Below are 26989 nucleotides of genomic sequence, written 5' to 3'. Positions count from 1 at the left end.
GGTCAAGGCCTGAGGGGGCCTGAGCTATGCCTCCATGGACTGTGCGATGGGCTCAGCTGCACCCCTCCCATGCTGTGCACTAGGGTGAGCCGTGTCTGCCCACCAGGCTGAGCTCTGCCCCCTCCCCTGGCCTCGGTGCCCCCAGCTCCCCATCACCCTGGGGGGGTGTCACAGCCATGACACCTCCCAGGCCCTGGCAGCATCCAGCACACGCAGGCAGAAGCAGAGACGCGCAGGCAGGTAATGTGTAATCCAGATATATTTATAGGATTATTTTCCGAGATTAGCACAGGATATTAGAAAGGTTATAAAGTCACATCAACATTCGTTGTCTCCCTTTTATGTACATACAAGAACACAGCACAACACAGACCGTCCTCTGCCCTGCCCCACTGCCACCCCACAGCGTCTCCAGAGCTCCCTACAAATATGGCTTTCGTGTCTATTGAGAGTTCAGTGCCGGCTGGGAAGCGGCTGGAGCCTCACTGGGGCTGGTGAGTGGGAGTGAACAGGCCTGGCTGCAAACGAGGACCACAGGGTCCCAAATCCTCCTCGCTCCCCCAGCGCCAGCCCTGGCCACGTCCTGGTTCGGATGCCCCAGGCCCAGCACAGGTGAACGTAGTGGCACAGGGTGGACATGGGCCTGGAGGTCCCCTGCTCACGTGGCCAACAAGGACCCCCTGCTCCTGAAGTGGCCACCGAGGCCCAGGAAGGCGGCTGGTGCCCTGGGCTCTCCCAGCCATGCAATGACACTGCCTGGCTTTGCTGGATGCTGGCAGGGAGGGACAGGAGCCTGGTGTCCCCACTCCTCTGTGACAGTGTCCCTCATATCACCGCCCCAGCAGCACCACCTGCCCCATCGCTTCTTCCCTCTGCAGTGCAGCACATACACCATCAGCCACATCAGTGACACCATGTACCCCGCCGCCTCCCCGTACCGTTGACAGTGTGTGGTGTCACCCCCATGCTAGCTAGCATCAAGGTGTAGTAGCTTCTCATCCCTTCATGCAACCCACATCACCTCTTGTACTTATGACATGGTGTACCCAATGCCCCTTGCAAGCCCTGACCTGGTGTACCACAGTGCTGCGCACACGTACAACAGGACATGCCCCAGACCTGACACAGGGTGCACCCCATCACCCCCACCTCAAATCACCCTAACACACTCATGGTGTGGTGCAGCTTACGACTGACACCCATCATGCCCCCACTCATGGCTGTGTTGCTGTTCCTCTGCACACCTGTGACACGGTGTATTCATCACCCCAAAAGATTCAACACATGGCGTACCCCACCATGCCCCTGGGCTCCCAAAATGGCGTTTCCCACCACACCTCACACCCATGACATAATCTATTCATCAGTGCCTCAAACCTGCAACGTGGTTTCTCCGTCACGCTCACAACATGGTGTGTCCCATCACACCTTCCATCAGCATCATGATGGGTGCACCATCACTGCACCCTCCCACACCATGACATGCCCCATCGCAGCATGCATCATCTCATGATGGTGTCCCCATCACCCCTTGCGCTTATCCCACAGCATGTCCCTCTTCACACGTGTGACCTGGTGTATCTGTCACCCCTCACACGACACAGGGTCTCCATTGCCCTCACACCCATGGCAGTGGGACTACTGCTCCCTTGCAAAAAGAGCCCTTTGGCTCCTTCTTGCAGATGCAGCCTCATGTTCATGCTCCCACCACTCCCAGGACCTGCAACACCTGGGGCTGTAGCTTAGCCTCTTGCTGTGGCAGGACAATGGGTCCACCTGGGGTGAGACCCAGCCCATCCTTTGATGACATCTGCCACAGGCAGCAGGTTCCCCCCCCCCCCCCCCCCCCCCCGCCCCGATGCCCTGCCTGTGCCCAGTCCTCCCCCTGCTGCATCCTGCCACGTCCCATACCATGCAGCATCTCAAAAAGGCCAAATCCTGACTTCTCTGACCAGGGCAAAGTGGCAACCACCTGTGCCAGCCCTTGAAGCAGCTCTGGAGCAGCGGTGCTGGGGAGAAACTGCCCACGGCCATGCACATGCTGCCTCGAAGGGGCACAAACCTCCCTGTCTGACTTCGGATTCCACATCCCTTTCCCTAGGGACCAGTTAACCCCCTTCCCTCCCAGACCCCCAGGCTGGGGCTTTCTTTGTAACCATCTACAGCACGTAGACTTACAATGAGATTAAATTATACTTGAAAACACATCCTTGCATTTTTATTTGAAGGAATTACGTCTATTCAACAGTGGATGTTAAAGATCTTCAGCAAAGCGTCAGGTTGCACATTCATACATGCTCAGTGTGCAGTGGAGTAGTTAACAGCATCGACAACATCTGCAGTGTTATCTCCAGCAGCAACGGTTGCATCCCTCAAAATGAGCTCGGAGCTACCATTGGGACTCCAGGCCAACATCCTTCTCCAAAAAGATGGGAAGGGAGGAACAACATCGAGAAAACTGCAGGTTTTCTTCACCATGTATGACGAAGGCTTTGTGCACTTCTCTTGAGATGCTAACACACTGCTCCCTGCATGCTCCTGACACATGATTTAGCCACGGTGAACCTAGTCACATCTGTGCACGTGCCACAAATGCATCGCTCATTCACACCCTGTGCCTGCCACTGAGCCATGCCTCTTCTTCCTCGTCTGCTTGGCCCCAGCCCCCTTCCAGCCCTGCTTGCTCTGCAATGGCTTCCCTGCCAGTGTCCTCCTTGTGCCACAGGCTCGCAGGGTCTAGATGTCAGCGACACTACCTGCCCCACAGGCCCCTGGTACCCCACAGCGGAGGACACAAGCTCTTCCTCTACCTCCAAGGTGAGGTTACCCACACCACTGAGGGCTTTTGCTCCTTCCCAAAGGGCTCTCCTCCTCCAGACAACCCAAAATCGAAGGGGTGCCCAGCCAAAAGGCAGCTCCTGCAAACCCCTTGTGTCCAGACCAAGAGGTCCTGGGAAGCTGGAAAACCTCATCCTAAGGGTGAGGGATGGGGCCTGGCTCCCCAGGGGGTATGGGGTGTCCTGCAGATGCTGGAGTGTGTAGCCCCCTGTAGCCCCATCCTGTGGGTCTGTGGTTGGGGTGGGCCAAGCAGACCCTGGGGACATGCTGGAGAGGTTGGGAAAGCTTCTTGTTTTTGTCTTGGAAGAGACAGTGAAACAGGTAGGAGGTAGGGCAAGCCCTGCCCCAAGCTTCCTTGGAGACCCCCGAACTACCGAGACACTAAACCCGGGCATTTTGGCCGCCATTGGCTGCAGCCCTTGGAGCTGAGTGGGAAGCGGCCTTTTCTAAGCTCACACCTGCTCTGGGAAGAGGCTGGGGAGGGAAGGGGGACAGACAGCTCCAAGAAGCAGACCCCGGTGGAGCCCCTCTCTGCACATCTCCTCGGCCAGAGGAATCCCAGGCCTCGTGCCACTCTAGGCTGCTAGCGCTGGGGAGCAGGTTGTCTCCAGCTCAGCTCAGCTCCCATGGTGCCATCAGCTGTGTCAGCTCTAGTTGAAGCCACTCTCAGGGTCTAAACTACCTTTCCAGAGGCTCTGGGGGCCCCAGAGCCAGCCCAGCGAAGAGGGAAGCAGCAATGGTCGCAGGCCCACTGGCTCTCCCGGCTCTGCCTGGTGCTCCCAGCGCAGGTGGCCTCCTGCACTGAACATCTCAATAGATGGTTTGAATTAATGTTTCCAATCTGAGAATTTGTAAAGTTGGGGCTTTTTCTCTGGATTCGCCCCCAAACCTCTGCCCTCCCCCCTCCCGCTGGGGTGGGACCAGGGAGCTGCAATGCTTGGCAGCTCCCAGTCTCTCTGGGGGCCTCAGCGGTTCCCACCCTGGAAGCTCACCCCCCCTTCACACATCTAGCGCATGAGGACAGCTCTCCTCCCAAATGGACACTGTTCGACAAGAACCACCAAGGATAAAATCAGGGCAGGGGCCTGGGGTCCCTCCCCACTTGACCCCAGCCACGAGCCAAGACCTCAGAGGCAGAGACACTGCCTGTTGGCATCCCGCTCCTGTCTCACTGGCCACACTCCCCGTCCCAGCTGGGGCTGGGGCCATCACACAGCAGCCAAGGCTGGGGGGAGCAGTGGGAACGTGGGTCCCGGCTCTCAGTGGGAGGCACGGGGCGAGCGTTCATGACAGAGTGGCCACCCAGCTGCCCCGAGCTTGCACCAGAACCTGGAGCTGATTTTATCCTTGGATGTCAAAGAAACCAAAATGGAGAGAAACAAAGGGAAGAGCTACATCGACCCCAGCCCAACATCCCAACCAAGGGCCCAAAGCAAAGAGCAGCCACGAAACCAAAGCAAAGGTCCAAAGGAAGAAGGAAAGTCGCTCACTCACTGGTTGGTCTGTTTTGCGCGAGCACTGGTCACAGGGATGGAGGTGCAAGCAAGCAAACAGGGCCGGGGCTCTCACTGTTCGTAGTAATAACGTTTTGTACAAGTTCAAGAAGAAGCATCATGTCTCAGGCTGGTCGCTCTCTGCTCTCTGTCCCGCCATCCCTCTCTGTCCATCCGTCTGCCCGTGCCGGGCGCGAGAGAAAATCAGTTGGGTTGAGTGGGGTTTGTGGTCTGGTTTCCATTTCCATCGGGGTCTGTTGGCTCCATTTCTCACTCTCTCCGACGCCTCTAGATAAAATACTCCTTCTTGTCGTCGCCGCCGGCTTGGCCGCCTTCTGCATTGATGATGGCCGTGTCGGCGTCTGGGGCGTCATCTGACCCCTTGGCCTCATGGGTCAGGTAGGTACCTGGGTGGGGAGAGGGGGTCAGTGTCATCGGGGGGGGCCTGCTGGCACCCCGCTCCCATGCAAGCAGGGGTAAGCTGGGCTGCCTGAGGGGCCCCAGTGGCAGAGCCCGAGGGCTGGCTGGAAAGCAGAGTTGAGAGAAAAGTCCTTTGGGTTTGGCCTGAAATGGAAAAGTCACCAGTTTCCCTGGGACAAGCTCTGCCTGGAGACTGAACCTTGCCTGGGCTGCTCAAGGCCTTCACAGTTGTCTCTAGCCAGAGGATGAAACTGCCTCCCACTTTGGAGGCAGCAGCCCTTGCCTGCATTTCCAGGCACATCTCCTGCCCTCCCCACCGTCTGCCCCTCCCTGCATCCGTCCCTGTTCCTCCTCAGAAAACTGGAGGGTTTCTCTGCAAAACTGCCATCTGCAAGGAGACTCCAGCTCCCAGCTGCCCCCAGAACCAGCACGGCATGGGGCAGAAGCAGCAGCTTGGCTGGGCTCGGAGGGCAGGAATGGGGGGCTCTTACTCACACATCACCTCTGCTGGGTTTTGCCGATGTCTGGATGTGACCGTCTCCCCATGTCTTATGCACATACCTGCTGGGCGGATGAAAAGTCCAGGGATGGGGAGATGGAAATGGTGGAGAAGGAGGAAGAGGAAGGTAGAGGGCTGGAGGAATAGCGAGGAGGGCAGGGAGAGGGAGGAGATGGGGTCAGGCACAGATAGGGACAGTAGCACAGGCAGTCCCAGGGCAGTGGGTACCAAGCCATGAAGGAGAGATGGAGAAATAGGGTAGGAGCTGCCTCCACCTGGTACTGCTCAGCTCCAAGGACTCACTGGGACATCTCCACGCTGGGGTTGGTGCCAGCATGGGCATGGGCAGCAGCTCCCAAACCCAGGAGCACTGGCTGTGCTGCATTTGTCTGGACAGGGGCAGGTCTGCAGGATGGGGAGCTGCCTCTCTTCACCCCCGCCCCATGCTGCTTGCTCGCTTCGGGGATATATCCCTGCTACCAGCGACCCATCGAGGGGGGAGCACACCCTGTGCTGCCTGCTCTGATGCAGCACAGGGGTCTTGGCTCTGCCCCCCGGCCCCCATGCAGCTCCCCCGCCCCATACCTTTGTGTCTGATCAGGTAGTGTCCCAACACGATGAGAAGACTCAGCAGGAGGAAGACAATGACGGCAACCACCCCGCCGATCACTGCATGGTACGTGCTGGAGGTTGAGGGCACTGGGCTGGCATCTGCCCAGATGGCAAAGGAAGAGAAAACAGAGAGAAGGTATGCTGCAGACCCTGCTGAGCAGCAGAGGCTGCTGCTTGTCCCACGAACCGCTCAGGGCTGCAAGCGGGCACCTTGGAGGGCCCAATCCTGCTTGGCTCAGTGCCATCAGCTCGATCTTGCTGCAGACGAAAGCTGTCAAGGTGGGAGTAAGAAAAGGGAAGGCAGCGGGGGAAGCAAGGAAGAGAAGCAATGGGCACTGGTACAGGTTCCTGCAGGGAGTGAGCCAAGAGGAGCCCCAATGGCTGTGCTGGGAGCCCTGCCTGGGTGAGAAGGCAGCCAAGAAGAGCTGCAATGGGCAAACCCATCCCCGTGCCCGGCTGCCTGTGATGTGCCCCAGGGAGCAGCACTGGCAACATGCTCTGTGCAGCCTGTAGTACCTCTGCCTTCAGGCATGGCCACGATCCCACCACCCCATCCTTCACCATGGGATTTTTTCCCCAAAAGGGGAGGCTGAGCACACTACGGAGCCAGGCTTGGCTCACTCTTCCCCTGTGCCATGCCAGCAGGAAAGTGACATGCAGGCTGGCATGGCTACACACTGCATCCCAGGAGGTGATGGCACCCCAAGGAAGGTGGGACCCCAAGGCCAGTCCCAAGTCAGCTGCAACTTGTAGCACAGTCTGCGCTGGGATCCTGCATTAGCCCTGGTACACAGGGACAAATCCTCCTTCCATTCCATTCTCATTGTGCCCCGTCAGCTCGGAGGGGACACAGCCACAGAAACATTCAAAGGGGGCATTCAGGCAGGACAGGGTGGGAAAGACAACAGGGGAGGCAACAGGACAAAGGGACAACATCTCACACAGATACAAGGCACAGGTTGCAGCTCACAGGCAGCTGCTGCCCCAACCTGCCAGGAAGAGCTGGAATGACCATTATGCAGCCCAGGCTCTGGGGCCTCGGCTCTTTCTGTTGCATACCACCACCTCAAAGTGCTGAGATGGTGGCTGCAGAGTCCACACACGCCAACAAGCAGCTGCACAGGGACTGGAGCCTGGCTGGGTGCCTGGGATGTGGCAAGGGTGTCCCTGATCCAGGGCTGGGCCACCATCTTCCTGTGGAGCTTCTCCCGCTGGGCTGGTGAGCAGCGGGTCCGTAAAGAGAGAGAAAAGGAGCTTACGGTACCTTGGATGGGAGCTGGAGTGAAGGATGAAGCGGTGGCCATGGAAGCATGAGAGATGGGCTGGGAAGGGCCTGGCGGAGGGGCTGGAGTGGAGTGAACATGTGGGGTGGGGAGCTGGGAAAGATCTGGGGAGGACAACAAAAACACAGGGACACGAATCAACCCCGGGAGGTACCAGTGAGGGGTGACACAGCTCATTGGAGAGGACCCTGGCTCCCCCCAGCCTGATGGGACCCATTCTTCTCAGTGGCTCCTTCCACAACCCCTTTCTTGGCCATGGGTCCTGCTCCTCTTCTCCTGCCACCGTCCTCTGGGACACACTGCTGTGAACATCTTCCCCCATCTCCTACCCTGCCAGCACGCCCAGTCACACCTTCCTCCATGAGGGACCCCACTGGGACCCTCCTGCCTGGGAGCCCTGGGACTGCGGTGGCTGTAAAGTGTCACCCACCGTGAGATGCCACCTACACTTTTCTATGCACACCCTCAGGGATCGCTCCACCTCTGCTCTCCCTTGCTACTGAGCAAGGTGGCCGCTGCAGCAGGCAGGCTCGAGAGCTCAGCTGGGCAAGGTGGCTGCTCCAGTGATGATGCCCGAGACCCGAGTGGCTCTGGGCAAAAAGAGGTGGGATTTGACAAGGGGAACCGACCCTAGGTGTGGAGCTCCTCTGCCAGGAGCTGTGACACCAAGTGGGTGGGGGACACTGGTGTTCTGGGTGCCATGTGCTCGTGGACAGTGTCAAGCACCCTGGATGCTGCTGTGAGCCTGTGGATGGGTGCTGAGCACCCCAGGGGCTGCTGTGCTCCTGGATAGGTGCGGAGGGCTCTGGGTGCTGCTGGGTGCTCACAGACAGGCTCAGGAACCAGCTGCCTGGGCAGACCCTGCACCCAGGGGGACGGGGGCAGGACACAAGGGGTGATGAAGGAGCGACTGCACAGATCGGGCATTTAGGGGCTCCTCCTGGGCAGGCAGAGGAAAGGGACTCGGGGAGACAGGGTGCCCAAGGTGCACAGTGCTGCCATGTGCTCCCTCTACCCACAGCCTTATTGGAAGGGAAGGATGCCAAGAGTGCCCAAAACAGGAGGGGAGGGAAAGGGGATGGGAAAGGGAAGAGCTGGAACATGTATGAGTGCTGGAAGATGGAAAGTCCAAGGCTGGTAGAGAGGAGAGAGATAGCAAGAGATTTGGCAGAAGAGGAGGATAACCCCAAATCCAAGGCCAAAAACTCAGGGAAACAGGCTCCTACCAACATGGGAAAGCTGCCGGGCAAGGGCCTGGGTGCTGAGCACAGGAACCAGGGCAGCACTGCCAACAGCCGGGGATGGGCTGGAGAAGCGCTTGCAGCCCCATGCAGCATACAGCTCTGCTCCACGTGTGACACACGGTGCTTGGACACAGCAGGGCACAACGACAGCAAACATGGCAGCAGAGCACAGCCAGGGCAGGGGGTGGTGGTGAGGGGACAGCACCATGCGGGGAGTTGGCAGGTGCTGCCCCTTCCCACGCAAGGATGGGTGTCGAGTGGTGACACACTCTGGGGACATGGGATGCAATGCAAGCCTCTAGCTCCAGTAGCTCAGGGCAAGCCATGAGGCCCATCTCCAGAAGCTTGGGACAGGGCTGCCAGGGCACCTCATGGTTTGAAATGGTCAGCGCCGTCTGGAAATCCTCTTTGGCTTTCGGTGGCAGTATGCAGAGGCTTCCTGCCTGTGACAGGCTCAGGAGCACTGGCCTCTCCTCCTGTCCCAGAGACTCCAGCAGAGTCCTGCCTGCAGCCCCTGCAGTTCCCCCATCACGCCCCCACTCCCCATCAGAGGCAACAGGGACTGAGCTCAGCCTGAGCCATGTGGTGTCCCTGCCCCGACACCCCCCCAAACTGCTCTCTGCCCTTCTCGGCCCCAGGCAGCGGCCCTGCACAGTGCAGGGAAGGATGCAGGGGCTGGATGTGGCCAGAGGAGCTGGCGATGCAGTGCTCTGCCAGTGAGCGCACCAAGACCCAGCTGCATGCACGCACCCACCCTGCACCACAAAGCCCCACTCTGACCATAGCCCCCCCCTGGATCCATGCACCCCTTCACAGGGAGATGCAGCTGCGATGGAAGCGGCTGTGCCAACCAGCAGCTGCCAGGAGAAACTGGGTGATGCCAGGTGCCCTGCAGTCCCGCTTACCACTGACGTCGAGGTTGTACTTGGCCACGACACTGCCCATGGAGCTGGTGGCTGTGCAGACGTAGGTGCCGCTGTCGCTCTTGTTGAGGAAGGGGAAGATGAGGACGCTGTCAGAGCTCAGCTGCAGGGGTGCATCACTGCCCTCCTTCTCCCACAGGAACTCCTGGGGGCTGCAGAGCGGGATAGTGGTGAGACACCACCATCCTCCCCAGCACCCTGGGTGGGCTGGGGCAGAGTGGAGTCCCTGGCCGGGCAGTGGAGGGGGCAACGAAGGTGCGGAAGTATTTAAACAGGAGGGAAATACCCCGTTTAGAGATGAGCCAAGATGGATCTGCTGCTCGAGGGAGAAGACAGAGGCTTTGCCTGTTCTCTGTGGGGTGCCTGGCCCTACCTGGCATCAATGCAAGGCCAGTGCCTGGCCCTGATCCCATACAGTGCTACCTGCAATGCCTGCCCGAGCTCTGGGGGGAGCTAAGTGGTGGTTTTGGGAGCCTGGCAGTGGGAGGAGGAGTTGGCCAGGGCCTGGTGGGGCTGAACAGGGGGCCTTACATGGGGTTGCCCTGCCCGTCGCACTGCAGCTGGAGCTTCTCGCCTTCCCGTGGGTACTGGGGATGCGGCTCGATCTTTGCTGTCGGCTTGTCTGAAAAAGAAGGAAAGGCACAGTTGGGTGACTGCCTGTCCCTGCCCAACACTGTGCAGGGGCCTGCTGGCACCCCAAAACCCTGCCCCTGCACCCTGCCTTGGCCTCAGCTCTGCATGTGCAAGGGTGCAGTGTAAGTGCACCTGTGGGTGGTAGGGTGCACAGTGGTGGGGGTCGGCACTCTGGGGATGCACAGTGCAGTTCCCACATCCCTAACCCTGGGATCACAGGGGACACTCAAGACAAGGGGAATGGGAACAGGCAGGACATGGGAGATGGTGCAGGCAGGTAGCAGGGGATGGCACAGACAAGTCTCAGGGAGGTGGGGACAGGCAGGAAACAGGGACAGGCAGGGGAAACCAAGGGTGGGCATGTGCAGGGGAAGTGTCACTGCGCAGTTCCCCTACATGTGACCCCTGTGCATGCAGGCTGATGAGTTTGTATGCATGTATGTGTAATGGCTGTATGTACATATAAGTGTAGGGCAACGTGTGTGATGTCTGCTGAACTGTGGTAATGCTGAGGCCTCCTCCATCTCTCCCACTTCTCCACAGCCCTGTCCCCTTCCCAATGTGGCCCTGTCCCTTCATCCCCATGCACCACGTACAGTGGACCTGCAGCTTCTGTGTGGTTGACCTCTCAGAGTTCTGCAGGGACTCATGGTCCACGGTGCAGGTCACCTCAGCTTCGTTGTCCTCCTTGGTGACACGGAACTCCACCCGACTGCTCACGGTGAAGGTCTTTCCATTGGGGTCCTCCACCACCTCAGTGCCCTCGTCTGTGGGGACAGCGGACCATTAGAGCTGATGAACACAGTACCCCAGCAGAGGCATGAGGCTGACATGCATGTTGAGTAAGAGACATCCTGTTCCCATCCCTCTGTTGGCAGTAGCATAGGATGCCAGTGTGGTCCAGCACTGGGCAAATCTGCAACCCCTGGTGATGCACTTGCCTCCATGGTGTTCCCCAGCCACCTCAGTCCCTCCGGGCAAAGCCCCACTACTTGGGCACCCACCCGTCAGCTCCTTGTTGCCCTTCTTCCACCGGAGCTGGGCTGCGGGCTTGCTGCCAGAGGACCGGCAGGTCAGCCGGGCTATCTTCTCCTCATCAATGGGCTGCTCATGGCCGAAGATTTGGGGTTTCTGGGGGATTCCTGGTAGAGGAGGCAAGAAATACAACAGCCTGTTAGCTATGTGTATACTGCCACCCAGAGACGGATGCACATGCAGAGACATGTCAATAAACTTTGCAAGGATGAGTTAACAGGTAGGTAGGTATACAGGAGTAGCAGAGATGAACAGCTGTATGGACAGCATCTTGCAGGCAGGGCAGTAGCTGGCAGGAGATTGGGAGCAGGTGCAGGGGCTGCCACCAGTGGCTTACCCAGCACAGTGACCAGGGCCTTTGCAGTCCGCACAGGCATGGTGAAGATGGAGCAGGTGTATTCCCCCTCATCCGACAGCACCACATCACTGATGCTGATGGTCAGCTCATTAGGTGTGGACCTCTCCAGCTGGATCCTGTTATCTCGCAGGGCTGGGGGAAAAGGGACAATAGGGTGAGTGACTGGTTCAGTACCACCACACCCCTCTGCTAGCTCATATTGTGCCTGGTGGCATCACTGTAGGTGGGGAGCAGGAGGGAAGATCACCCTCTGGGGCACCACCGGCCCTGGTCCACTTTCCCTCTGCCTCACCATCGCTCTGGTCCTGGAGCTGGCTCCTCTCCCCAGGCAGCCCTCTCCCATCCCCAGTTCCTGCACATGTACCTCGTTTCTCCCCAAAGTAGAGGGTCTGCTGGGCAGGATTGGACCACTGCAGCGAGGAGTCATCAGGATCCTCCACCTGGCACTTGAGCACCACTGTACCACCGGCCACCACAGTCTCATCTGACGTTGTGGGCTGGCTCTCTGGACACAGACAGGAGAGGTTAGCAGGGGCCCTGGGCATCGCCTCTCCCCAGGTGTGCATGAGCATCACTGAGCAACCAAGTGAAGGGAGGGAGGAACACAGCAGTGTCCCCAAAACCCCTGGGACAAGTAGGATTCCAGTGCTGGGCTGAACACAGCTTGCTTGGGACAACCTTTTTTCCAGCTGACCCCAAGCCCTCGATGGCCAGGCTACACAGACTGGAGTAGGGGGACTAGGTCACCCTGACTCAGCTGCTCTCAGTGGCAGCATGGAGGGGCATGGGGAAGAGGAGCAGATATTGCCAGAGGTCTGGCTGGATCCAGGGAGACTGTCAGTGTGAGTGTATGCCAGTGTGCACATGTGTATATCTGGGAGCATCTGTACAGCCCCTTGAGCATGGATGTGCACACACACATGTGTTCATGGGTGAGTGTCCCTCTCCAGGGCTTCTATTGCACAGGCAGCATGCTTGGAGCAGAGCTGTCCTGTGCGCCCTGGTGACAACAGGGACCTGCCCACAGGCATGTGTCAGCCCAGGTTTCCCACTGCGATCCCATTCCCCAGCACGGAATGGCCCCATCGCAGCCGCAGAAGCAAGGACAGAAGGCAGGACACATCCTGCCACCCAACCTGCAGCACCTGCTGGGACAGCTGCTCCCGGGGTGCTGCTGTCCCCAGGCAGTAGCTCCATGCCAACCTGCACAGACATCAGTGTCAGGCCTGGCTCTAAGCACAACCCCTGGGGCTGCTGGAAGATACAGGCAGCTGGTGCCTACCAGGCATGAGCAGATCCAGGCAGGAGCAGGGGTACGCCAGGAGGCAGCAGGAGATCCTGGCACCAGCACAGGCACCTGGGGAGGCAGCAAGCTCTGCTCTACCACCTTGGCAGTCATAGCAAGCTGGAGCTCACACCCGTGGTGCCTCTGTGCCAAGCATCCCATGCAATGGGATGCTCCACTGGCCATCTCCACCCCTGCCTCCAGCAAAAGCATCCATGGTCCACTAAGCGTGGCCTGTGGGGTGCAGTCAGTGGCCCGCTCTCCATGTCATTCCTTAAGGGGATTTTTCTCTTGCTCATGCTGCTCCTGGGCTATGCACATCCCTTCCCAGACTGCGTTTCCTCAGCTAAGACATTGTCCTTTGCTTCCTTCAGGCTCCTCAGAGGGCTCCACACTGCCAAGCAGCCCAAGGGCAGAGAAGAGCAGCAACAGGATCAGATAACCACCCCCCCCCCCCCCCCCCGCCTGCCCCAAGGGCAGCTATTTTGGGAAAGCTGATGTGCCAATGAGCTGAGCTACACAGGGAAAAGGGGAATGCTGGCTCTCCCAGCCTGGGGGCTGCACACCCTCCTCTCCCAGCTGGGCCCACAGGCAGCCACATGGACAAGAGGGAGGAACACAGATGCTGCTGCTGTTTGCACTTTGCTCACGTGCTGGACACAGGGCTTGACAAACTGTCATCTTCTGTCTCAGCCCAAGTTATGTTTAGGCAGGGACTCAGCCTCAGGACCCCCAAGCCTTGGGTGATCCTGCCTGTGTGCCCACACAGCCAGCAGTGCAGTCCTAATTTCATGTTTGTTTTCCTGCATGATATTCACTGCCTGGGAGAAGCGCCAGTTATTGGAAGGAGAGGGGTGGGAGCAGCTTCAGCTGAATTTCCCCATTTTCCACTCAGAACAGCGAAGGGAAATATTTTCTTTTGCTCACATTGCAAATTCCCCAAAGCTATCGCAGGGAGCAGGAAGGAGTGAAGAGGTTTTGGAGGAGGGCAGGAGGACAAGGCTGCCGGGATTCCCAGGGACTGCTTGGCTCATGTTAAACTCCAAGAAGGCCCGGGCTGGAATGTGCATGAATCCCTCCCTGCCCACTCCCAGCAGCCATGATTACCAGAGATGCATCAAATTCAGATTAAAAATATTCCCAGGGTAAAGACTCTCTCTCCAGCCCCAGGAAACTTCCCATCACTAATGCTAATGTTTCATGCTTGCTATTGGAAGTTTTGCTCCTCTCCACCTGCCTGGGTTTGATGGCCAGCCCTCGGCCATTGCTACACTCCTGCCTGGTCAGCTGAAGAGCCTCTGGTTCACATCTCCTTCCCTGCAGATATTTACAGGTGGTGATCAAGCCTTCCCCACACACCAGCCAGCCAGAGTGCCCAAGCCTCCCTCCACAGCCTGTTCCCAACTGCTGATCACAACCCAGGCTCTACCCTGATACATTTCCAGCTCACTCAAGGCCCAGGCACAGCAGGAGCACCGGCAAGGAGCACCAGGACGCCCAGTGCTGGGGATGACACCAGGCAAGCGGGACAGGTCTCTGCCACATCACGTACTGGGGTCTGCAGCTGAGCCACAGCTCTCTGTCCACTCCTCCCGACTGGGGAGATCTGTCTGTCAGCTTGTTTTAATTCTGTTACCGATGCCTTTGCCCTGCTACTACCGTTAATTAGGGGATTAGGTTGTTGCAAGCCACTGTTGTCCAAACTCAGAACACTCCAACTTGGATGCAATTGAGAACAGGGTCTAAAACTCACACAGAACAGACTCAATCTCTTAATTAACACAATTACCACCACCTGCCACAGCACTGGCCTCATTAAGGTATTAGTGTGGAGAGAGGTTAAACAGAGCAGGGTGTGTTTCTCCCAGGGCAGGGGCCAGGTGATGCCACCTGCACCCCTACACTGGGTGACACACAGGGCACCACACAGACCCACTGAAGATCTGGCTTGGCCTTGTTGATGACCTCTCTTCTTCCTCCCTGGCTCACAGCTCCCTGGTACAGCCAGGACCACCGGAGACCATGCTTCTGTGAGAGCTGCAGAGCCATGTCCGGCTCTCCCACCCACGGGCATGTGCTAGCAGCTTGTGCAGGGTGGGGGACAGAGCCCCCCCCGTCGGCCCCTGTGGCAGAGCCCCTCTGGCCCGCCGCACTGCACCCTCCGGCACGACCTAGATACTCAGCTCGCCTCCGCGCCATGCGCCCAACAGCTTGGAGGAACAGATGGGCACGGCTGGGCCACTGCGCCAGTGCGGCTTGATTTAATTAAAAACTGCCACGGCTGTAACCTGCTGGCCCTTGACAGAATAGGGGCAGAGCTGCCACGGGACCTGCTGTGGGGCCAGGAAAGGAGTGGGCGGCAGGACCCTAGGAGCAGCGAGTCCCACCACGGGGAGCTTCACCACCTCCTGCTCCTGCCATGGCCTGCAAGGAACAAAGCATGGCCTATGGGGTCCCCATCCCTCCGCAGCCTTGCTGCCACCCTCGCAGGCAAGACCCCCTCTGGCAGCACAGGCAGGGAGCACAAGGGGCAAAGTTGCCATCCCACAGCTGGGGACAGTGGCACACTGAGAAGGAAGATGCGTCATGCACCGTGACTGCTCCCAAATCCAGCAGCTCCAGCCCTGGCACAGCCCAGTGCATCCTCCTGGTTAGATCCTGGGGGTTCCCAAGGAAGATGAATGGCAACTTAGGCCACGCTGCTCACAGCGCAATGGCCCTTCAACAGCATTGCAAAGGGTGCTGCTATGAGAAAGCAGGCACCTGTCACACAGGGGTCCCAGCCCCCCGGGGGGCCCTGGGCAGTATCCCAGGGGCTCAGAGGCATATGGAGGAGCAGAGCAAGGATGCTCCAGAAAGCTGGCTGCAGTGAAAGCTTTCAGGTCTTCCTGGCACACCAGTTAAAACAGCCCCCGCGAGGCCACAGACAGGTGCTGGACGCTTAGGGAAGCATCCACCCTCGCTGTGCCAGCAACTGGTGCCAGCACAGAGCCACTGCCACCTGACAGCCTGGGCTGGCACAGTCCCCTCACCCTCCCTCTGCGACACCGCATGATGGCCAGAGCAGCCCCTGGCACTGCCCCGCCGCTATGGTCTGAGGGGCTGTGCAGCCCGAGCCCCAGCATGCTGGCAGGGCTTGGCACCAGGCTGCACTGGAGGATGGCTTGTGCTCTCACACCGGGGCAAAGGAGGCACGTGCACAGCCCCAAGGATTCCAGCATTACTCTGCAGGGATGAGGCAAGGCAGGAGAAGCATGCAGTGTTTGAATCCAGCCTTCCCTGCATGGTGCTGGGCTCAGGCAGGTGCAGCCACCCCAGGACCCCTGCTGCCTCCACAGCCCTCCTGTGCTCACGGCTTTCCTCTCCAGGAGAGGGAAGCAGATCCCTCACATCTACACCTTCTAGCTCCCAGGGGCCATCCAAGCCTTACTGGCCACCTCAGGCCCCACCATCATGATGCGATAGGGTAAAAAATTATTTTGCAGATGGCAAGCCAGCAGTGAGGTCTCCTGGCAGGCAGAGGACCCGGCTCTCCCTCCACAGGACCCTCCTGGAGGAGGCCAGACCCACTGCAGGCAGGGACAGTGAAGGCTCAGTTACTACCTCAGATCTGGGACAGGCAGAGCAACCTCAGGCACCCCACAAAACACCACAGCAAAGGCTTCGCCAGGCCCCTTGTTTTTGGCCAAGAGCTGATGCCTGTGTTTGTTTCGGACCCCAGTCAGTGCAGTGAAATCAGAGAAGCACCACGCTAGGAAAATCAGTATTTCATTAATTGTGCACTTTTGCAGGGGGGGTTGCATTCACATTTATGAGAGAAAAAACCATGTACACATCTCTCCCAGCTCCCTGAGCCCAGCAGCAGGACCTGCCGCCACACACACCCCCTTCCAGCACAGACACTTCTCAAAGGTCTGCAGCTCTGCTGCTTCCAGCCCCAGGACACTCCCTGCACAGACACACCAAATCCTCTGCAGCACTGCATCTCTGGTGGCTTTTGCAACAAAATGCCATGGCAAGCCTTCTGCCTTCCAGGAGCCATTTCACCTGGAGCATCCTCAGGGAAGCAGGGAGCAATGTCTGGGAAGAGCACTGCAGCCCAGCAGACTTCACAGTGCATCTGGACAACATCCTGCTGCCCACACCCATCTCCACAGGGCAGAGCATTTGCCCAGGCCTGCCGAAAGCTGGAGGCACTTCCAGCAGCAACCACAAGCCGGAGCTGCCAGGACCCTCTCCCAGCCTCTGCTGAGCACATCCACCCCACACCCGTCTGAGCCTGCCTCCTGGCTGCAAAAGCTTTTGTTGGGGCAGAAGCAGCCCCAGAGGAAAACACCCACTGCTCAGATCCCTGAAACACCTCCAGTCCACAGCCATGGCCCAAAAAACACCACTTGTCATTTTCCTCATTCTTTTCTATTTAGTCTAGTTTCATCATCATAAAGATCCAATTTATCTCTGTTGACACAGACATTTTCTAAGGCAAGTTATCTCCTCTCCGAGGACTGTATTTTAATAATTCACTCAGCAGCCATGAACTGCACAGCTCCATTTCCAGCCGCAGGCATCCTTCCCGCGCAGTGACACTGGAGCAGCGCAGCCAAGGTGGCAGTTTTGAACTCAGTGGATTGCAAACCTGGCCAAGCGGGCTCAGACATCTGCTGTGCAAGCTTGCTTGCAAGCTGATTTGAGCAGCATGTGAATCCACAGTCTGGGATACCCAGAGCCCAACTTCCAGGCTCCTCCTCACCGGCAGCTGACTTGCTCCAGATTTTGTTAGAGGGGGAAACCTGCTCTTGTTTCAGTGCATCTGCTCAGTGCCACCCCATGCTCCTCTTCCCTGCATGCTCGCCTGTGGAAGCCAGCCTTGTTGGCACACTCCAGCCCTCAGACAGAAGACACATCCCTCTGGGAGGTGCAGGGCAAGAGGCCCTCCTGCAACACCTCCAGGGCCGGCTCCTTTTCCAGTCCCACACCATTTAGACATCTCTCATGGCTGCAAGACTTTACCAAGTGCTGTCACCAAGAGGCAGCTAGCAAGATGGGACAGCTCTGCGCCAGACAAGCAAAAGCAAGGCAGAGGAGGATCTGGGCAGCAGGAGGTGAAGGGAGCAGATGGAGGGCCAGGCTGCAGGCTGAAGCAGACTTGGATCAAAAGGTGGTGGTGGGAGGGATGCAAGAAGCCAGGCTGATCTAGAAGAGGACTAGAAGTGGGGACATCCCAGTGTACCATCACCCAGCTGCTCTCCCAGTGAGCAGGGGTATCCCACTCTCAGGCTGGGCAGGCGATTCTCCCCAGCACAGCAAGGCCACAGAGGCTGTGGCATCCAGGCACTTCGGGAATTTTCACAGGTTTTCCTCGGCATCCAGGCACTTCGGGAATTTTCACAGGTTTTCCTCACCCTCACAGGGACAAATCCATCCAGGATCCTCATTTGCACCCTCTGGTGCTAAAACCTCCCTCTGTCCCCTCCACCAACTCCCACCCTTGTACCTCCAGCCCACAACAGCCAGCCTTTCTGACCCATCCTTCCCCCAAAGCAAAAGATTTGACCTCAGGGTGACAAAAGACTGTCACATAAACACAAATGCTCACTAGAAGTGGAAAACATACAACCCCTAAGAACCTGCTCCAAACTCCAGATCTCCTGTAGACAAGGATGCTGTGACATGCCACCCTTCAACAGTTGGCTCTGCAACAGCCAAGCCCTCTGCTTTGGGGACTTATGATGTGGGGTGCGAGATCCACAGGTTAATGGGGGGAGCAACAAGGGGACCTGCCATCCAAGCTTCCAACATGACAGGAGCTTGCTCCTCGCAAGTGAAATGGTTGGCCAAGAACAGGGGCTTCATGCCTTCAAGTGCAGTCCACATGAAAAACCCCGACTCCCCAGCCTAAACACCAAGTTCTGTATTGTTTCTCTGCAAGCAGACATGTGCATGAACGTTCTCTGGGGAAAAGGCAAAGCTGCTCATCACAGGACCCAGCTCCTTATCACAGCCTGCTCTGAACCCTGGGCCTTTGCTGGGGTTCTCCCAAGACCACACTAAAGACTTTGGTCACAGCCTCCAGGACCGCATCAATGCTTTCCAGCAGCCCCAAGCCCTCTACAGGTGAGAGCAGCAGGATCCTGGTCCAAGGGGCACCGCTGGCAAATTGCAGAGCTGCATCCTTCCCCCAGGGTATGGGGATGCGGTCGGTCACCTCCCTGACAGACACTGCCCGAGGATACGGTGAAAGCTGACAGCTGCCTGTGACACCTGACCAGGGTTAAGCAATTGAAACATGGCCAGCAATTAGCAATCAATCAGCAGCCAAGAGCAGCCACAAAAAAGAAGCAGCTGAAGAGAGAGGCTGGTTGCAAGTGCAGCGGAGGCTCTCAGATCACAGGATGCCCTCTTCCTCCAGCCCTGGCTAGCTGCTTTTAGAGCAAACTGACAGAGCCCCTCCTGCATGCCTTCGGCTACGTCCTCGCCACGCGCCTTCCTCTGCTGCCACACATCAGAGCAGAGCTGGGAAGCAGACTCTCCTCTGGGACCAGCAGGACTCTTTCTGCCCTCTCAGAGCACACGGCCTGGTCCCCCCCAGACATCAACTGCTCTTCCAGTTGCCCCAGGACCGGATGAGCCCCTGCAGAGAGCTGGGATAGGAGCAGGCTGGTCGGGGGACAAGGGAGCTGGGGAACCCCTCTGATGGCAGCAGCAGCTCCTGCCTGCAAGCTTTGGCAGCTGCACAAACGCAGGCCGCCACTGGCGGCTCTGCTCAGTCGTGTTTGCACATTCACACCGGTCTGGTGGCCAATTAGCTCAGCAAAAGCCAGTGGCATCATCAGGGAATCCCAGCACCAGGCATGGTGATTGCCTCCTTCCGAGGCCATCAGCAATCCCCTGGCTGAGAGGATCTGTTGCCATCCCGACCTGCAAGTCACTGGCCAAAGCCCAAAGCCGCAGCCTGCCCAGGGAGAGCCAAGACCCCAGCTCAGGCACATGCCACATGCAAGCCTGCAGAGTATAGGCAAGTCCTTGGAGGAGGCAGGACACAGATGAGGGGGAAAAGCCCCATCCTGGGCCACCACAAATCATACAAGCACCATGACAGCCATCCCCAGTGTCAGAGCTTTCCTGGGCCCCTCCAAAAGCGGACTAATTGCCTTGTGAATGAGCAGCAAGCTCACCAGGACCCTCCTGTCTCAGGCGTTCCTCCGGGGCAGGGCAGCAGCAAGCAGAGCCAGGCAGGGTGACCCTTCTCCCAGGGCCCTCCTCCAGTTTGACAGCAAACAGCTGATAACTACTTTTTTGAGCATGTTTTTTAGCTCCTACCCTAAGGCCAATCTCCAACATGACTGTTGCCAAGGGAACAAGCTCTTTGCTTTGACAGTTCTGTTTTAAGGATCTCCCGCCTGCCCAGCGAGGTGTCTCAGAAATGGTTGCTTTGGATGCCCTGGTACATCGCTTGTTGCTTTGCAGGCATCTAAACACTTGCAGCAGAGCTCTGTCCAAGCTGGCATGAGAAATTGTCACTCCCAACTGTCCAAGGATTAAACACACAAGGTTGTGTAAGAGGATATTTATAACAGAAATAAGAAGTGGGGAAACCCTGGCAGCTCTGCTCCCCTCCTAGGGGACAGCATGCCTGCCGATGGGCACCACACACTGACACCTCCTCCTGACTTCCCAGAAAGACAGGAGGGAAGAGTAACTTCAAAAGATTAAAATACAGGTTCAATCCCACTGGTCTTTCAGGTGACTGCAGTGGATGCTCTGTTGTGCCCAGCTGCAGCAGGGAGTCCCCACATCCCAGTGGATGTCCAGGGAGAACAGAGCGCTCTCAGCTTTGGCTGTGGCCCACTAGGTCATCTCTGCTGTTGCATGGTCTGTCCCTTTTGGAGATGAAGTCCCCAGCATCACAGGGAGACAAAAAAAAGCCAGAAACCAAAGCTGGTGAGATGTGGAGAGGCAAAACAGAGCCCCTCAGAAAAGTGCCACAATGCTGACCCGTTACTGCATTCATCTGCTCACGGTGAAGCTGTTTAAAGACAAGCTAAGAGCAGAGCCCTGCAGCACACAGCCAAGGCAGGAGCACTGTCAGCAGCATGCTGCACCACTGGGCCCATCTCCCCACAGCTTCTACCACATCAGACTGGGAGGAGAGCAGAATGCAAGCCTGATGGCAGGAGAAAGGAGCACGAGGAGTTGCTACCCTGGGCACAGCGCTGGCATGGACACCACCAAACACATCCCACCTCTGGAAAACAAGTCCCCAGGGTGCATCAGGCAACGGGGTCCCAACAAGCCCTGTCTTCTGGCACGGTCAGCCCTGTGCTTGTCTCCAGACTGAGAAAGTGAACCCAGCTCCTGTGCAGCATCCACACAGCAGGTGGCCCAGGAAGCCTGCTGCTCTCTGCACCACTGGCCACTCAGACCAGAAGTGTCAGAACTTGCTTTCCCTGGAAACAATGGCCTGAAAGCAGCAGCAAAAGCAGTGGTCTGGAAAGCTAATGCTCCACATTGGGCTTGCCAGTAAATACACCATCTGAAGCATTGTAAGGTGAGGAAGAGCATTTGTAGATGAACACTGCCTGGAGCATCACCTGAGGAAGGGGCAGGTCCCCTTGAGCAGGACCCTGCAGCAATAAGGGGAAGCTCGCAGCTCTGCTGCTCCACAGCCACAGGCAAACTCCAGGGTCACCTGGAAATATCTGCCATCTGGCTCCACGGCAAGCATTGCTGCCCTCCAGCATGTCCCTGTGACACCAGGGAGCCTCCGCAATCCCCGAGCGGTGGGAGCTGCAGAGTCCAACGCCTGCCCGTGCGTAGACTGGTCCCTGTGCCCTCAGCCTGCATTACAGTGGAGGCAGAGCGTGACGCCAGGCAGGTGACTGGAATGGTTAAGCACATTTCTGCCCAGCCCTCATCTCACATCTCGGCTTCTCCGCCTCCCTTCGCTGCTATTGACTGCTCATTTTAGGTAGCCTCGTCTGGGTTAGTGCTTCTGGCATCAGGGCTGCCCAAACACAACACAGCATTACTGTGTCCGACTCCTGCCTGGCTCCTCTCCTTTCCCCCCAGCCAGCACAGCCCTCCCTCTGCCACAGCCACTGCACAGCCCAGCCCAGTGCTGAGACAGCCATGGGTGAAAGCAGGAGCTTTTTCAGAGTAGGATGGAGAGCCTTGTCCCCCACCTGCCCTCGCAGGTGGACGGATAAGTTGGGTCACCAGGGAGATCATTTACACCTCACCGTCACTGCGTGATGAAGACTCTGCTGCTGCATCGCTTCATGGCTGCAGGTGCCTGGCCAAGAGCAGAGGGAAGAGAACTGGACCAGATGGTTCAAGCTGAGCTGACCCAGTAATTCAGAGGAGGAGGATGAGATACATCTGACTACGTGGGTGTTACAGCACTGGCATCACCTTCAAGGTCCCATGGAGTCACTGAAGAGCCAAGCAATGAGGAGGCAGTTCAATCTGTGCAGACACAGCATCAGATGGCCAAGCCATTGCCTGGGCTGTAAAAGGAGCCCAGAGAGCAGTTCAGATGGAAGCAAGGCTGGGCACCAGGCATACCATGCCAAATGCCAGCACAGGGAGCAAAGCACTTCCTAGAAGGCATCTGCACAAGCTGACCACGCTCTGCAGTGGCTTTAACACAGCAGCAAACACACGGGACCCAGGTGACCAAGCCCAGCAGCACACATGCAGAGCCCACCAAGCTCCAAGACCACCATACTGGCACTGCCGCCAGCAAAGGCACCTTGGACACATGTTCACATCCTGCACCATCTCCTCCCTCATGCTGCTCCTCTCCTGCAAGGACCTCAATGGTCATGCAACGCCCTGGGTTGGGGTAAAACTAGGTTAAAATCAACCTAGTGAAAACAAACAAGAATGTTAGCTTTAATGCAGATTCCTCCATCTGGCTAGGTGCCTGGCCGTGCCAGCACCAGGGTGACTACCCAGATGTAGACGCCTCCAGTTATGCTGGCAATTCCAACACCCCTGGTGAAGCGAGAACATCAGGCAGAGGGAAAAGTGGCAGCGTCTAGCACGCAGGAGACCTCACAAGCAGGGAATCCTGGGCAAGTAGGGTGCTTCCCTCCATCTCCTTCCAGAGAAGGAAAGGTACCCACACTTGGGAGGCACTCAACTCATGCTTGAGCAGCAATGCCCCGGTCTGTTGGGGATTTCTCCTCTGGCCAGCAGACCAAGCTGCCACGCTCCCAGCAAACACCCAGGCCTCAGCATCACAGACCATGCCAAAACCTGAGGCGTTATTGGGACAGCAGCAAAATTCCTGTCACACAGCAGCAGTGCCAGCAGATCCCCTCACTGTCTGGGTATGTGGTGGGGCAGCTCTGCAGCACTTGATCCCATGTATTGTCTTAAAATCCAGCATTGCCTGTTGAGCCTAATGCGTTGTGCCAGACGGCTGAGTGGTGGCTTTCACACTCCCCGTCCAGCTCCATCTGCCCGGCTGCTCAGAGGGATACTCTCCGCCGGCTGACATGCTGATCCCAGCTGCATCACCACTGCAAGAACAGCTCACTTCCCCCAGGCAGCTGATCAGTCATCCAAAATCAGGCCATCCAGGTATTGAGTGATACAGATAGGCTGCACTCCCTCTTCTCATGCCTGCACACCACCACCTCATCAGGGATGTCACTGCTTCCTCTACTCTAGTGCCAAGGGCTTGTGCTGGCACAGAAGGAGACTTGTAGCATATGGCGAGTCCTAATGACATGTGAGAACAGGGCATTTGCACACATTAGTTGGGTAAAAACACTGCTGTAAGCAGCAATCGAAGGATTACGTTAGCTTCAGACAACTACTGGGCTTCCACCATCCCACTTCTGCACACCAGGGCTCCCTCTGCAGGGTCTCCCTGCCATGGGCCCAGGGCCGATGCTACAGGCAGGAGGTCACACACAGCCTCCTGCAATCTGGCTCAGGACTGGTGCTGACTTGTCTCCAAAGCTCCTCCTGAGGGAGCAGGACTACAGGACCTGCAGCCATCATCTGCTCTAGGGCTAGAGATGGTAAAAGCCCCGTGGGAGTCCAAACATCTCTCCCAGCCCTATGCTCCTACCACTAGACACTTCCTACAAAGGCAGGGCAGGGTGGATGGATGTCTTTTTACAGAAAGGACACCAGCTGGAAGCACAGGGCATTTCCCCAAGACAGAGAAAGCTCCTCCTATGTGGTCTGGCTGAGCAGAAACCTCCACCAGCTTTAGAAAGATGAAGCCACCTTCCAAGAAGGGGACAGCCTCCTGAACCTGCCTCTCTGTAAACACCAGGCAGAGAGCTCATCTCACCTGGCTTCAGACATCTCAAGATGGTCTCCAGGCTCTCCTCAGCCAATGGAGAGGCATGGGCATAAGCCACCTAACCAGCCTCAGCATCTACAGGAGGAGACAGAGCAGCCCTGGCCATCCTGCTGTGGCATCTATACCTGGTCAGGCAGACCCAGCTCTAAGACCCTCAACACTGAGGCTTCTCCCAGCAAGAGAAACACACATGATGAGTGGAGCAGCTCTGGTACAGTGGGAGGTAACTGGATGCGAGACCTGAGCTCAGCTCCCTGCTGTGCCACTGATGCTGCCCAGCCTCCCCCCTCGCTGCCACAGGATGGTGGTGCTCCTTGTGCTGCACATTGAGGGTTGCTCAGAGCCTGCAATGCTGGTGCCACAGCAGGATGAAGTTTCTACTGAGCACAGGGAAAAACAGCCCTGAAAAGTCTGGTTTTGGCATGTTGTGGCTTTCCATGGGACAACAGTAGGGCACTGTTCAAACAAAAGGGTTACACAACTCTAGAGTGGAATAACTCCGTGGGGGGAATAATCCTCACAGCAAGGACAACCACGCAACCAGCCCAAACACTCAGAAATCTGCCGACAGCAGCACAACACCAGCCAAGTGCACAAGCACGGCCCCAGTGTGAAGCACCAGCGCTTCCAGCGCTCAGGAAGCTTCAAGTGGCTCTGCTGGGCCTCACCACAGTTGTAGCTTTGAAATCCAGAGTGCTGGAGGAGCGTTTCTTCAAGGAGAGGAGACACCTACTCCATCCCTGCCCTGGGAAGGGTGCTGCGTAGGGACTTTCCTAGCCAGAGAGCCACACAGGGAGCTGATGGCTGAGGGGCACGAGGGAAAGGCACTAACCACAAAGACATGCCAGAAGCTTCTTTTCAAGCATCTTCCAGCCATCAGTCTCCTCTGCTCCCAAAGGCTTTTTGGGGGTCTGTTTGTCTAGCCGCACTGGACAACGGAGAGCCTGGCAGCTCATGGCCAGGGTTGGGCCACAGCAGCAGGCCAGCCCTGGAGGAAATCTTGCAGTGTCATCATCCAGGCTGCATCCTGCCCTAGGCCTACGCACAGCTCCAGGTCATGGCCACCCCTCCTCATGTGAGGGCTTGCCAGGCTGCTCAGCCACCCCCTCCTGCCCGGCTCCGACCCACACACTGAGCATCACCACACACAGGATGCCAGGACATCCCTGCACCGTGGGACTGAGCACCACCCACACCCAAGTGACTCTTTTGGGCTCCTGTGGGAGGACCATGGCTGTAACCAGAATAAATCCTGGGATTCGTGGATGGGAGCGCAGCCACCAACCCGCACCAGCCCCCAGAACAGCTCTGCCTGTGACAGTGACCTCCTCCAGCAAAGGGACAGGCCACGGGGGAGGCACCTGCTGGGGATGGCGGGTGGGAGGCTTGCGCCTCACTCCAGCACAGGCAGCCCAAGCCGCAGGCAGGAGGGCTGCCAGGTTCATACCTCATACCCTCTGTACCATGCTCCCTCTGCCCCAACAGCCCTTGGGACCCTTGATCCCAGGGGCACATACTCACACCAGGATTACCTCCCTGCTTTTGATGAAGCCACAGGCAGGGACTCAGATGGCAACTGGACCCTCCCCCATTGTCAGCCTCCGCAACACCCCCCAAAACACAACACACAGACCGGGGGTAGAGGCCAGGCCCCAGACAGCTGCTGCATCTCCCCACAACCTGCTCCTCATCCAAAAACACACACAGCAGCAATTTTATCACGACCAGTGACTCCTGACATCGCAAACACAGCCGCCAGCAACCCGACAGGAATTACAGGCCCTAAGCAGCAAGTGCTGGCAATCCAGCAAGGACTCTGTAGTTGAATGGTTATGGAAAACAAGGTGCTGCCATTGATGAGCCCTTACCAAAATTACATTTGCTTTGCGGCACTTCATTACCAGCTGCCTCGCCCGGCGGCGTGCTGCCTGCCCGCCGCTGTGCTGTATGGCGGGTAAACACCCTTTGTCTCAAGGGCTGATGCTCCAGCCGAGCCCCGCGCCTCCCGCAGGAGCGACCAGGCGCTGGGATGCCACCAGCCATCCCGGCAGCGGCGGAATCCCGGCGGGATGGAGAGTGACCGACCCTTCCCCAAGCCCACCGCCCCAGGGAGGGGGGACTCCGACTGGGCAGCTCCCACCGAGGGCTCCTGCTCTGCCGGGGGGACCCGCCCCATCCCGGGGAGGTCACTGCCGCCCCCCCCGGGACTCCATCCCCCGCCCAGAGGGGTGTCTGCCCCCCCCCGGGGGGTCACCACCGACCCCCGCCATCCTCCCGGGGGGGGCGGCTCTACGACACCGGGGAGTCTCCATCCGCCGGGCCCCCCCGCGACTCCACCCGCCCCGCCGCGGGCAGCGCCGGGAGGGGCCGGGCTCCGCCGCCGCCGCCCGCCGGGGCCTGTCTGGAACCTTCCGCCGCCCCGGCCCCGCCCCGGGCGGTACGCGGCATTGGGGGGGGACGACGGGGACACGGGACACACAGCGGGCAGCACCGGCGCCGCCGTGACCTTGAGCCCCGCCGGCCGCCCGGGGCCGCGGCAGCCGCACCCGCCCCGGGCTGGCGGCGGCGCGGGCGGGCCCCGAAGGCAGGGGCGGGGCGGGGCGGCGGGGCGGGGCGGGCGGCACCTGTCGGGCCCCGCCGCGCCTGACCCACATAACGGTGCAGCCCGGCCCCGCCGCGCCCGCACCTGTCGCTCGCGCGCGGCAGGTCCCCCGCCGGTCCTCCCCCTCCCCGCGGGGCCCGCGTGCGGCCGGTACCCCCGGGCGCAGGAGGGAGGGGCGCGCCCCGCCGGTCCCTGCCGCGAGGGGCTGAGTGATGGCGGGGGGGGGTCTCGCCCGGCCCCGGTACCGCCACTCACCGTCGCGGGAGAGGTTTCCCCGGGAGGCGCCGAAGCAGGCGAGGAGCAGCAGGAGGCCAAGGGCGGGGGGCAGCATGGTGGCGGCGGGTGCCCGCGGGGCCGGGGCGAGCCGAGCCGCGGCGCGCAGGCAGCGGCAGCACCGGGCGCGGCGCTGCTCTCCGGACTGGAGCCGGCGGTGCGGCAGCG

At 58.6% G+C, this 26989-nt stretch overlaps 1 protein-coding gene across 4 annotated transcripts; it reads right to left on the bottom strand.

The window, feature by feature from the left end:
* Positions 1-241: 241 nt before the first annotated feature.
* CADM3 (cell adhesion molecule 3) lies at positions 242-26989 on the bottom strand. Of its 4 annotated transcripts, XM_052796461.1 has the most exons (11): positions 26804-26989; positions 11703-11843; positions 11318-11470; positions 10950-11087; positions 10542-10712; positions 9844-9934; positions 9295-9464; positions 7127-7249; positions 5836-5961; positions 5247-5312; positions 242-4738 (listed from the first exon to the last, which is right to left on the bottom strand). In XM_052796461.1, the coding sequence occupies exons 1-11, from the start codon at positions 26877-26879 to the stop codon at positions 4620-4622; spliced, it is 1374 nt and encodes a 457-aa protein (XP_052652421.1). In that variant the 5' UTR covers positions 26880-26989; the 3' UTR covers positions 242-4619. The 4 variants fall into 4 exon arrangements, with proteins under 4 accessions (XP_052652421.1, XP_052652423.1, XP_052652424.1 ...); XM_052796463.1 differs by lacking the exon at positions 5247-5312 and having other exon boundaries at positions 26804-26988; XM_052796464.1 differs by lacking the exon at positions 7127-7249 and having other exon boundaries at positions 26804-26988.

This window comes from Harpia harpyja, chromosome 9 (genome assembly GCF_026419915.1).
Source record: "Harpia harpyja isolate bHarHar1 chromosome 9, bHarHar1 primary haplotype, whole genome shotgun sequence".
NCBI lineage: Eukaryota > Metazoa > Chordata > Aves > Accipitriformes > Accipitridae > Harpia > Harpia harpyja.
This window is presented reverse-complemented; position numbering and strand designations above follow the sequence as displayed.